Genomic DNA, 12,781 nt, shown 5'->3' with positions numbered 1-12,781 from the left:
GAAGAAGCAGAGGGATCCTGTCTGTGCTAGCCAATGATCTATCCATGGCTAGCCAGTTGTCGATCCTGTTGTCTGCGTAACCGTATGGATGCTAAAATCCCCTCATCTACCGATGCGCCGTGCGTGGGCGCGGCGAGCGGCTAACGCATGATCTAATCGCATCTACCATCCGCTGCCATCTGCTATCATGATCTTTATGCCATTCCTACCATGACATCTTATCCCAATCTATCTCATGCCTGTGCCTCAATCTGCTACCATATCTTTCATCTCCATGCCTCTGGCCGCTGCAGTCGATCGCTACCATTGAACTTATCCATACTACCCATGCGCTGCTCATCTGCTACCGAGATCCTATTCATGTTCCTACACATGCCGCTGCCTCATTCTGCCTACAAGCAACTTATTCATTCTACCAGTTCTTCAATCATCTGCCAATACTTAATCTACCATGCCTAATCGATTCCGTCCTTGACCCTCTAGCTTACTGGTGTTCTCCAGATCACGTGCCCGTAACTGCATTCGACTTGCATATTCTGTCATGCGTAGCTCTCCGTGATTCCACTTCATTCCAGCGTTACCCCTCTGTTCTCTTATCAACTACTATAACGTCCGCTATATTACTAACTTCCACCCTGTCCATTTTGTCTCAGCTAACACAAATGACTTCCCTATATCAGCGCTAGCCGCATGCATGCAGATAGTTTAGTTGTCCACCCTGTATACTCCGATTATCTCTACTCGCATCTCACATCGTATAGCAGGCATTACCAATATCCTTCTTTGCGCACCGGACCTCTTTCTTATCCTAGCTATCGTCACCCGTCGTCCTTATGCCAGTATCACACCTACTACTTATGTTAAACTACCATGCAATGACAACATATATATATTGGCGATATCCTGTCATTGCTGAACCTCAGTAAAATACCTATTAATCTCCAAGTTGCTAAATATTATTTCTCCTTATTATTATACGAGCAAAAGGAAAGAACAACAAGAAGTGCAAAGTCAGCTTAAAGTATACATTTAAATTTAAAGACGTTTGTCGACTGAGGCTAGTCTTTAATATTCGGTCGTAGCACATCGATTTTAATAGGCCTTATGCCTAAATTAGATTCCACGTCCAAGATGTGTTGAGTTAAAGTCATTTACATTGATGTATTCGACATCAACTGAAATAATATATTAATCCATGTAATTGATCAGCAGTCCATTTGCTGGCTAATGCAAATGGCACCCCATCCTACTCATGAGAACACACTGTAGCATTTTTGTACTTTGAGTATTGTTTGTGTTGTTCTGTCTACGCTCATGAAGACATACTAATCTTCTTAGTCACAGACAATACAATATCGACAAGCAACCAACTCCTTCTTACAGCCGTGAAATTTACTTCGAACTTCAAAAATTGCCTGCATTTCAATTCCAAACGTCACCGGGCTGTTCACCTAGAGTGACCCCACATTCACATGGAGGTTTCCGTAACGCGTCACATCGCTCAACCCAAGTGCTGCCACAATGTCCGGACTTCGGTTTTGCAGATCCCTTATGTCGTAATTCAGCGAACACCTGTCGCGCACCCGATCAGCAGCGGTCAATGCTCATGGCATTGCTGTACGGTGTAGACAGTAATCAGTACATATACAAGTGACATCCAATGAAATCAGCAAAGCCACAGTCGATTACAATTTTACAGACACAGGGCGACAATACACATGGTGCCTTTTTACGCAAGGGCAAAATTATACATACAAAAGTAATCAGGTTTTTGAAAATTACATAGCTGATTATCAATACCCGCACTGGTAAAAATACTGATATTTTACGACACATGGGTGCCTATCAACTCGCTGTCATTTGCACCGAATGACTAAAAAGCAAATTGCATGCATAAAGTAAAAACTGCAGCTGGCTACCAAAACGCTAATCTGCAAACAGATAATTATTCACTACAATTCTACAATTCACTTTACATCAGTAACACGTGGTAGAGTTAAGCCCGAGTGGCTCATGCTGAATCTTTTGCTCAAAAGAATAACATTACGTAAGCAAGTTCTCAATGAAATGTTCCGCAATGTCGGGGAAAAAAGTTGCCAAACATTGTGCCGACAATGTTTCCTGAAGATCGGAAAATGTTGATATCTCCGAAGTTTGATGTCGTCGAATGTCCGTTCAATTGCGCTGACAGTGTCGACCAATTCTAGGAACATTTGTCATATTAGTAACTCAATTATCAGCAGCAGCGATAAGTGGTCACGAAGAAATTTTGTGCCAATCATGCCCGATCATGTACTCTTTACAACTACAGCTACTAGACGCGGGCCCAACGGTTAGTTCGGCTGCACTTAAATGTTCGAAATCTGTCGCTCACCAATTTGTCACGACCGGCACATTGCCTCAGACAAAAAGCATTTGCTTCGGGAAAATGTCGGCAGTGCGCAGTAAGGCTAAATACTATAAACTCATTGATTGTTGAAGCATTGCATACATGATGATACGGCTAGCAGCATGTGGCATTACTTTATCCATGCTTTCATCCACGCACCCTGATAACATGACAACAATAAGATCAACAATAATAGCATATATGTACGAAGTTATACATGCAAGAAAATACTCAAATAAATAAGGAATTAGTGACGTCGCATTGTGAAAAGGAATTAAGCCGATATTCCCTGCTGTCCCGCTATCTACTATCTAGCGAAAGCACAGCGCAAGGAACGGGCTTGGTGAAAATTATTAATAATAATCGACAATAATGAGAATGTGTCAACTATTACAAAATCTGACTAGAACTATAACCGTCAAAACCTACTGACTAGCAATGCACAACTATGTGAATAATAGCAAAATAACACCATCCATGGATTGTTACATGGCAATACACCGTTAATCCAAGGCATCTATAATCTATAACATAACCAATTATAAAATCAGGGATATAATCTATCAACAAAACAATCTATAATACAATTTGATTCTATAGAGATAGTACCAACAAATAAAATCTTCGCAAAACGTGTAAATTTGTCATTCTGTTCATGAATCTAAATAACTGGCACTGCAATAGGAACACCTAATCATGCACCCAACAGCAAATAAGAAAAACTTGTACAATGTGTAGTCAAATATCGTCTACTGAAATCAAATAAAACCCCTAATTGCTATAAAAACAACTATAGTTAATACATTACACTAACAGGCATTACTTCCTCTCCTACTAATTAAATATTGTTCACCTCCATATATTGGCTATAGATCGCCCGAAGTTAAGTAATTAGTGACAAAGCACACTGACACTAAAATATTTCCGTCATTTCCTGTCATCATCACTCTTCATTTCAAATATATATTTGACCCTGTAACCTGTTTGCTGCAGTTCCACATGGAATGCATTGAGAAGAACGGTATAACTACAGTGATATCCTACTCCGCGCGCCAGAAATCAAATTTTCTTAGGACAAAAAAAAAGAAGTCCCAGGAGGAATGCCCTCATTCGATCAATGGAAACATCTAGGGGAACTGCCCGCTACAAACCTGCATATCTTATAGAAATCCGGTATCCATTCAAAACTGTAATAAACACTTAATCAATTAATGCCTTTATGAATTCTATTGCATAAAAACTTGCACCAAAAAACAACATGCTGCGCTTTATAAACTCTACACATAAAGCTGTGGCATGCCCATGCTATCTGGCTTTACGACATGTAACATATCTCACGTAGTGATATGAACTCACAAATAAATCTAAAAACTTAGTTGGTCCAGGCAGAGAGAGAGCGGGGATCAGCAGAAGCCAACTGATATATTATTATGTATATGTATTCATATAACTGATTATTAGCTTCAACAATGAGATATTTCAATATGAGGAAACGTAAACCAGTCTACTGTATATACCACCAATCAGCAAATCAGCCAAATTAAATTACAACACTTGGGATCGAAATTCCTTGCTGATCTAAATGATGTTTTCCCTCTAAGTAGAGCTCTAACTAAATTTACTAGCTGTTAGGTAGAGTGTAAAGCACGTGCATAGGTACGAAGCATAGACTGGCAGCTCAAAAATCTAGTCGATCATTAATAATTACGTCGTCCGGGTCTATGTCTCCATGGTACTGCCGAACGTACACTGCGGTACGGTCCTGGTATACCGGAACGTACCCTGGTACCATCTAAATATGCCGGACCGTAACCTCGCCTACTCCAGCGAAGCGCTTAGGGAGTCCCTATGCCTTACTCCTAACGCCTAACCATATCAGATAGTTTACCAGGGTACGTTCCGGCAGTACCCAGGGAGACATAGACCCTATCAGCTATAATACTGTATATCAACTATTGTATAATCAATATTGATAAAGCAAGTTATATATGATCTTCATGTGTGATGTGCCAACAACTTCAGCCGAATCCAACCCGGCAATGCATTGGGCCTACCCTGATACCCAAAACGTTCGTTCACTTTCACAGCGCAAAAATATATAGTGCTATATAAACTAATAACCTTGTAATAACAATATTACCGTCGTATTTAATGGGCGATATATGATTAATGGCACAGATCTGAAGGCTCGTTCCTTCTATGCCGTGAAGGCGTGCAGCTGGTTTATTGAATTTTGCCATTCATTCAAATACAGTGAATGCTAATGAATATTTTGCCACAATTCTAAAGCCAATCGATAGTACATTGGTCTCGAACTTTAAACAGGTACCTAAATGCTATTAGGTTAGTGTCCTGCTCACTGAGGGATACAAGCTTACAGAGCACCGATACATGCAAGTGCTAATAATGGGTATGGCATTGAAAGCAACGAGAACACTGAACAGCTATGCTTAATTCAAGCTAGTCGACGAGTGAATGAAGCGACCAATGATCAATGTTAAATCGCACATATAGGATTTAGCAGGCTCAGCAAGCGAGGCTGGCGAAACTAATCGACCCTCTACAATGTACAGGAATGTGAACAGGTGTAGTGCGCAATGTACGCCTACAGTGCCTCACTTCCTCAGGCACATTTTAGAAGCGCATGATGCATGGACGCTCACGACTAATAGCTAGTCTATAACTCGTATCCTAATGCACGCCGCTAATATCGTACAGACTTCCAGCCCACCGTCGACAGCGAGGTCGTAAACTAATCCTCTTTAGCAAAAAAACCTCCACAGGATCTAAATCACTCTCTTCACCTTCACATCTTTCCATGTCACTCCACATGTTTGTCTGCACTCGCAAAGTCATCCACCAGTTATGTCTGTCTGTGTCCTCAAGTCCATCCGGCGGCCCCCCGCCCGTCATCTCAAGTATCACGATTTTTTTTCTCACTCATTTCCCGTTCGACTGCATACAAATACTAAGAGTCATCGGGTTTGCTACGACGGCTCTCACACTCATCACAACCGTGTTGATGTCGTCTGCAAACGGAAAGCATTTATCGTCGGCGTAAGCTGCGCCGCGTCGACGCCAATGCAGCGATGGCGGCAGCGACCATCCATCGAATTCGCTGCAGTTTCGTTAACCGTTTCATGGCGAGGCGGAGGTAATGGTCAGCGCTTGAGTCCAACACAGGCATAGCTCATGTCCCAGAAGTCCTCCTAGCATCCTCCTCAACTTCGTGCCAATCGACTCGCTTCGCCTTTGCGACAGTTGCTGCAGTTAGAGTCGCACGAACAAATTCATCTATAACGGTGTTGCTCAGAAGTGCTTTGCAATGAACATTCCATAACACCACGAGTGAATAATAATAGATTAGTTACATTACTGAATAAATAAAGAAATAATATAATAAGCTATTATTATTCTGCACTCCTGATAACACTGCATCACCGAATACATTACACAAACACTGTAATGAAACAGCATAGTCCGACAACATGCAGAACACCGTAATGATACAGCATAGACACGACATTGCATGAGAACCTGGTAAATATTTGAAATAGCCATAGCCCCCGCCCCAATAGACACGAACCATCTGAGACACTCCCGTACATGATACAGCATGACGACAAATGCATGAGACAACTGTAATGATATAAGCATAGACAACACATGCCATGAGACACCGTAATGACAGATGACTACAGCATAGACAACAACATGGCATTGAGACAGCCGTAATGAATACAGCATAGACACAACATGCATGAACAGGGCAAAAACCGTAAATGATCAGAGCATAGTACAACAACAGCATGAGCGGACACCGTGTAAGATACAGCCATAGACAAACAATTGACAACATGCATGAGACACCGTAATGATACAGCATAGACGACGACATGCATGAGACACCGTAATGATACAGCATAGACAACAACATGCATGAGACACCGTAATGATACAGCATAGACAACGACATGCATGAGACACCGTAATGATACAGCATAGACAACAACATGCATGAGACACCGTAATGATACAGCATAGATGACAACATGCATGAGACACCGTAATGATACAGCATAGACAACAACATGCATGAGACACCGTAATGATACAGCATAGACGACAACATGCATGAGACACCGTAATGATACAGCATAGACGACAACATGCATGAGACACCGTAATGATACAGCATAGACGACAACATGCATGAGACACAGTAATGATACAGCATAGACAACAACATGCATGAGACACTGTAATGATACAGCATAGACAACAACATGCATGAGACACCGTAATGATACAGACACCATAATAAGACAGCATAATTAGACACGATACACACATTAGACATACTGTGACACTGTACTGTGGCGCCTTACTAAGTCACTGTACCAAGACCCCTTACCGAGACACCATAGCGAGACACTACACCAGTAAAGCATAGCGAGAGAGGAAGCTCAGGGTTTCTTCTGAGGGAAAATTAGACAAAGGAGGTAATGGGCAGTTTGGGAAAAAAAATGCACATGATGGATTCAAATACAGGTTGTACATGTTGTATTGATATACTTATAGGTATATAGATACAGGATATACTTATCAGTAAATACAGGAACATTTTCACAACAGCGATGTTAAATTTGACAACGGCGGTGCGCCACTGTGCCTCCTATGTAGAAGAAACCCTGAAGCTCACCTGAAGTACTCTCCCGTGACTCCCTCCAGCTCCTCGGCGACGGCGCAGTCTTACTCAGTCACTGTACCAAGGCCCCTTACCGAGACACCATAGCAAGACACTACACCAGTACAGCGTAGCGCGAGAGGAAGCTCACCTGAAGTACTCTCCCGTGACTCCCTCCAGCTCCTCGGCGACGGCGCAGTAGATGCTCGTCTGCGCTCCTTGCTCGGGCGTGAGCATGATCGCCCAGCGCAGCGGCGCGGTGAGCGCGCGTACGATGCTGTTGTTGATGAGTGGCAGACTGCGACCGATCTCCGTGTCGACGACGCCCGGGTGCAGGCTGTTGACAGTCACGCCCGTGCCTGCAGTCGCGAGAGAGAGAGAGAGAGAGAGAGAGAGACCTGAGCAATGCTTATAGCCATGCTTGAATACAGGCAATGCTTATAGCCATGCTGGAATACAGGCAATGCTTGTAGCCATGCTTTAATACAGGCTGTTGACAGTCACGCCCGTGCCTGCAGTCGCGAGAGAGAGAGAGAGAGACCTGAGCAATGCTTATAGCCATGCTTGAATATAGGCAATGCTTGTAGCCATGCTTTAATACAGGCTGTTGACAGTCACGCCTGTGTCTGCGGTCGGGAGAGAGAGAGAGAGAGACCTGAGCAATGCTTGTAGCCATGCTTTAATACTGGCAATGCCTATAGCCATGCTTGAATACAGGCAGTTTACAATCACGCCCGTGCCTGCGGTCGAGAGAGAGAGAGAGAGAGAGAGAGACGCCCTGAGTAATATGCTTATTATAGCCATGGTTCAATACAGGCAGTTGACAGTCACGCCTGTGCCTGCGACCGAGAGAGACAGAGTGAGACGCTCTGAGCAATGATACGCCAGGGGTTGCGAGGGCAAGGGCCGAGAGAAAGGAATGACAGCAGAGGCTGGGAGAAACGCCAGGGTGCAGGCAGTTGACAGTCACACCCCTGCCTGCGGTTGAGAGAGAGAGAGAGAGAGAGAGAGAAATTGCATATCCTGCATTGCTGACTCAGTAAATACTATTAACCCAAGTTGCTAATAATTATTTTTCCTTTTATTATTATAGAGCAAAAGAAAGAAACAACAAGAAGGTGGCAAAGCAGCTAAGAAGTATAAAGAGTTTAAATTTTAAAGACTGTTTGTCACTGGCTAGTCTGTTAATATTGGTCGTATGACATCGATTAATAGGCTATGTAAATAGTTCCAGTCCAGATGTGTGTGAGTAAAGTCATTTTAGCATCGATGTATTAATCAATGAAAAATTATTAATCAGGTAATTGATCAGTCCATTGTCTGGCTAATGCAAATGGCACATCCTACTTGAGAACACACTGTAACATTTGTTACTTGTGGAGTAATTGTTGTTTGTCTGTCTACGTCATGAGACATATATCTTTTAGTCACTGGACAATAAAAATGACAAGCAACAACTCTTCTTAAGCCGTGAAATTTATTCGAACAAAATTCTGAATTTCAATTCAAACGGTCACGCTGTCACTAGAGGTTACCCACATTCACATGAGTTTCCACGTCACTGCTAACTAAGTGCTCCAAGTGCCACTTGGGTTTGCAGTATGCTAGGTAATCAGGAACACTGTCCACGATCAAGCAGTGGTAATGCGTCATGGCATTGTCTGTACAGTGTAACAGTAACAGTACATATTACAACAGTGACATTCCCATGAAACAGCAGCACAGTCGATTACAATTTTTACAGACACAGGCGTACAATACACATGGTGCCTTTTACGCAGGGGCAAAATTATACATACAAAAGTAACAGGTTTTTTAAATTATCATAGCTGGATTATCAATACCGCATGTAAAATACTGATATTTTACTGACACTTGTGGTGCCTATAACTCGCTGTCAGTTTGCACCGAATACTAAAAGCAAATTTGCATGCATAAAGTTTAAAACTGCAGCTGGCACCCAAAACTGCTAATCTGCAAACAGGATTAATATATTCAACTAACAATTACAATTTCACTTACATCAGTACACGTGTAAGAGTTAAGCCCAGTGCACATTGCTGAACATTTTGCTCAAAAACATTATCGTAGCAATGTTCCATGAAATGTTCGGCAATGTGCAGTGGAAAAAGTTGCCAAACATTTGTTCCGAACAATGTTTCTGAAGATCGGAAATGTTTGATATCTCGAACATTGTTCGTCGAATGTTCGTCAATGTGCGCTGAATGTCGAACAATTCTAGGAACATTTGTAAAGTAGTAACCAATAGCAGCACGATATGTGGTCACAAGATTTTTGTGCCCAATCATGCGCCGATCACGTGACTCTTTACAACACAGCTACTAGACGGCGCCACAAGGTTGTTCGCTGCAAAATGTTCGGGAATGTCCGCTCGGCAATTGTTCACCCGCACATTGACAGACAAAAACATTTGTTCGGGAAAATGTTCGGCAATGTGCGCCAGGCTTAATACTATAAACTCATTGATTGTTGAAGGCATTTGCATACATGAGTGATAGCTAGCAGCATTGCATTACTATCCATCTTTTATCCACGCACCCTGTAACATGACAACAATGTAAGATCACAATATACATATATGTAAAGTTTAAATGCAGGAAACACTAAATAAATAAGGAATTAGTGACACGCATGAAAGGATTAACAAGATTCCCACTGTCCCTATCTACTATCTAGCGAAACCACAGCCAAGGGAACGGGCTTGGTGAAATTATAATAATAATTCGAAATAATGAGGAATGTTCAAGTATAACAAAATGACTAGAAACTAACCAAAACTACTGACTAGCAAGCACAACTATGTGAATAATAGCAAATAAACCACATCCATATTTTTACATGCAATACACGTGTAACCAGTGTCATCTATAATCTATAACAATAACATACAATCAGGATATAATCTATCAACAAAACATCTATAATATAAGTTGTGACTTGCATAGCAATAGTACAAAAATAAATCTTGCAAAAATGTTGGTAAAATTGTGTCATTCTGCATGGAATCAAATAAGTGCACTTGCATAGGAAACCTAATCATGCAACAACAGCAAATAAGAAAACTTGTACAATGTGTAGCAAATATGTCTACTAATCGAATAACCCCTATTGCTATAAAAACAACTATAGTTCAATACATTAGCACTAACGCATTACTCTCTTCTACTAATAAATATTGTCACCTAATATACGGCTATAATTCGCCGAAGTATATAGTGACAAAGCTACACTGACACTAAATATCCGTCATTTCCTGTCACATCACTCATTCAAAATATATATTTTGCCCTGAACTGTTTGCTGCAGTTCCACATGGAATGGCATTAGAAAGACGGTATCAACTACAGGGTATCCTACTCCCCGCCAGAACAAATTTTTAGGACAAGAAAAAAGAATCCAGGAGGATGCCCTCAATTCGATCACATGGAAACATCTAGGGAACGCCCTACCTAAACCTGCATATCTTTAGAAATCCGGTATCCATTCAAAATGTATAAAAACTTATCAATTAAGCTTTATGAATTCATTGCATAAAAACTTGCACAAAAAAACAACATGCTCGCGTTTATAAACGCTACACATAAAGCTGTGCATGCCCTGCTATCTGGCTTATCGACATGTAACATATGCTCACGTAAGTATATGAACTCACAAATAAATCTAAAAACTTAGTTGGTCAAGGGCAGAGAGAGAGCGGGGGATCACAGAAGCCAACTGATATATTATTATTATTATGTATTATATTAACTGATTATTAGCCAACATATGAGGATATTCAATATGAGAACGTAAACCAGCTAACTGTATATATCACCAATCAGAAATCAGCCAATTAAATTACAACACTGGGATCGAAATCCCTTGGCTGGATAAATGATTGTTTTCCTCTAAGTAGAGCTCTAACTAAATTTATACTGTTAGTAGAGGTAAACACGTGCATAGGTCACGAAAGCATAGACTGCAGTCAAAAAATCTACGATCATATAATTACGCTGTCCGGGTCTATGTCTCCCTGGGTACTGCCGGAACGTACACTGGGTACGGTCTGGTATACCGGAACGTACCCTGGTACCATCTAATATGCCGGACCGTACCTCGCCTACTCCACTAACGAGTCTAGGGAGTCGCCTATGCCTACTCCCTAACCCTAACCATATCAGATAGTTACCAGGGTACGTTCCGGCAGTACCCAGGGAGACATAGACCCTATCAGCTATAATTACTGTATATCAATATTGTATATCAATATTGTATAAAGCAAAGTATAATGATTTCATGTGTGCATGTGCCAACAACTCTCAGCGCAATCCAACCCGGCAATGCATTGCCTACCCTGATACGCAACGTTCGTCACTTTCACACAAAAATATATAGTGCTATATAAACTAATAACTTGTAATAACTAATATTACCTCGTATTTATGGCGATATATATTAATGGCAGCAGATCTGAAGGCTCGTTCCTTTCTATGCCTGAGGCGTGCAGCTGGTTATTGAATTTTGCCATTCATCAAATACAGATGAATGCTAATGAGATATTTTGCGCACATTCAAAGCCAGATCGATATACATTGGTCTGAACTTTAAACAGGTTACCTAAATGCTATTATTAGTGGCCTGCTCACGGGATACAAGCTTACGAGCACGATACAGCAAGTGTAAATAATGTGGATGGCATTGAAAGCAACGAGACACTGACAGCTATGTTAATTCATAGCTACGTCGACGACGTGAATGAAGGCGACAATGATTTCAATGTTAAATCGCGACATATAGATTCAGCAGCTCTACACGAGTGCTGCGAAACTAATCGACCTCACGAATGTACAGAATGTACAGGTGTACGAATGTACGCCTACAGTGCTCTCACTTCCTCGGCACATTTAGAAGCGCATGATGCATGGACGGCTAACACTAATAGCTAGTCTATACTGTATCCTATGCACGCCGTATATCGGTTACACTTCCAGCCCACCGTCACACGTACAACTATCCTCTTTAGAAAAACTCCACAGGATCTAAATCACTTCTTCCCTTCACATCTTTCCATGTCACACCACATGTTTGTCTCACTCCAAATTCACCACCAGTATGTCTGTCTGTTCGTCAATCCATCCGTCCGTCCGTCCATCCAAGTATCACGATTTTTTCTCACTCATTTCCCGTTCGCTGCAACAAATCTAGAGGTCATCTGGGTTTGCTACGACGGCTCTCACCTCATCAACAACCGTGTTGATGTCGTCTGCAAACGGAATGCATTTATCGGCGGCGTAAGCCTGCGCCGCGTCGACGCCATCAGCGATGGCGGCAGCCACACCATCGAATTCTGCAGTTTCGGTAACCGTTTCCATGGCGATGGCGGGAGGTAGATGGTCAGCCTTGAGTCCAACCAGAGGCATGCTCATGTCCCAGAGTCTCCTAGCATCCTCATCACTCTGTGCCAATCGACTCGGCTTCGCCTTTGCGCAGTTGCTGCAGTAGAGTCGACGACAAATTACATATAACGGTGTTTGCTCAGAAGTGCTGCATGAGACACCATAACACCAGGAGTGAATAATAATAGATTAGTACATTACTAATAGAATAATAGATAATATATAAGCTATTATTATTCACTCCTGGTGTTATGGTGTCTCATGCAGCACTTCTGAGCAAACACCGTTATATGTAATTTGTCTTCGACT

The 12,781-nt window shown here is 41.9% G+C and overlaps 2 protein-coding genes across 2 annotated transcripts in view; one reads left to right on the top strand and one right to left on the bottom strand.

Moving 5' to 3' along the window:
- Positions 1-8,533, top strand: part of LOC106809436 (splicing factor 3B subunit 2-like) — a 37,285-nt gene extending 28,752 nt beyond the window's left edge. The window contains exon 22 of the mRNA XM_014812515.1: positions 8,170-8,533. Coding sequence (XP_014668001.1) covers positions 8,170-8,235 — 66 coding nt within the window. The 3' untranslated portion in view covers positions 8,236-8,533. The remainder of the gene's footprint in view (positions 1-8,169) is intronic.
- LOC106809439 (retinol dehydrogenase 13-like) overlaps positions 7,072-12,781 on the bottom strand; it is an 18,766-nt gene continuing 13,056 nt past the window's right edge. The window contains exon 6 of the mRNA XM_014812518.1: positions 7,072-7,435. Within this exon, the coding sequence (XP_014668004.1) occupies positions 7,224-7,435 (212 nt within the window). The 3' untranslated portion in view covers positions 7,072-7,223. The remainder of the gene's footprint in view (positions 7,436-12,781) is intronic.

This window comes from Priapulus caudatus, unplaced genomic scaffold (genome assembly GCF_000485595.1).
Source record: "Priapulus caudatus unplaced genomic scaffold, Priapulus_caudatus-5.0.1 Scaffold354, whole genome shotgun sequence".
NCBI classification, from domain to species: Eukaryota; Metazoa; Priapulida; class Priapulimorpha; order Priapulimorphida; family Priapulidae; genus Priapulus; species Priapulus caudatus.
Note: the sequence above shows the minus strand (reverse complement) of the source record. Positions and strands in the feature narration are given on the sequence as shown.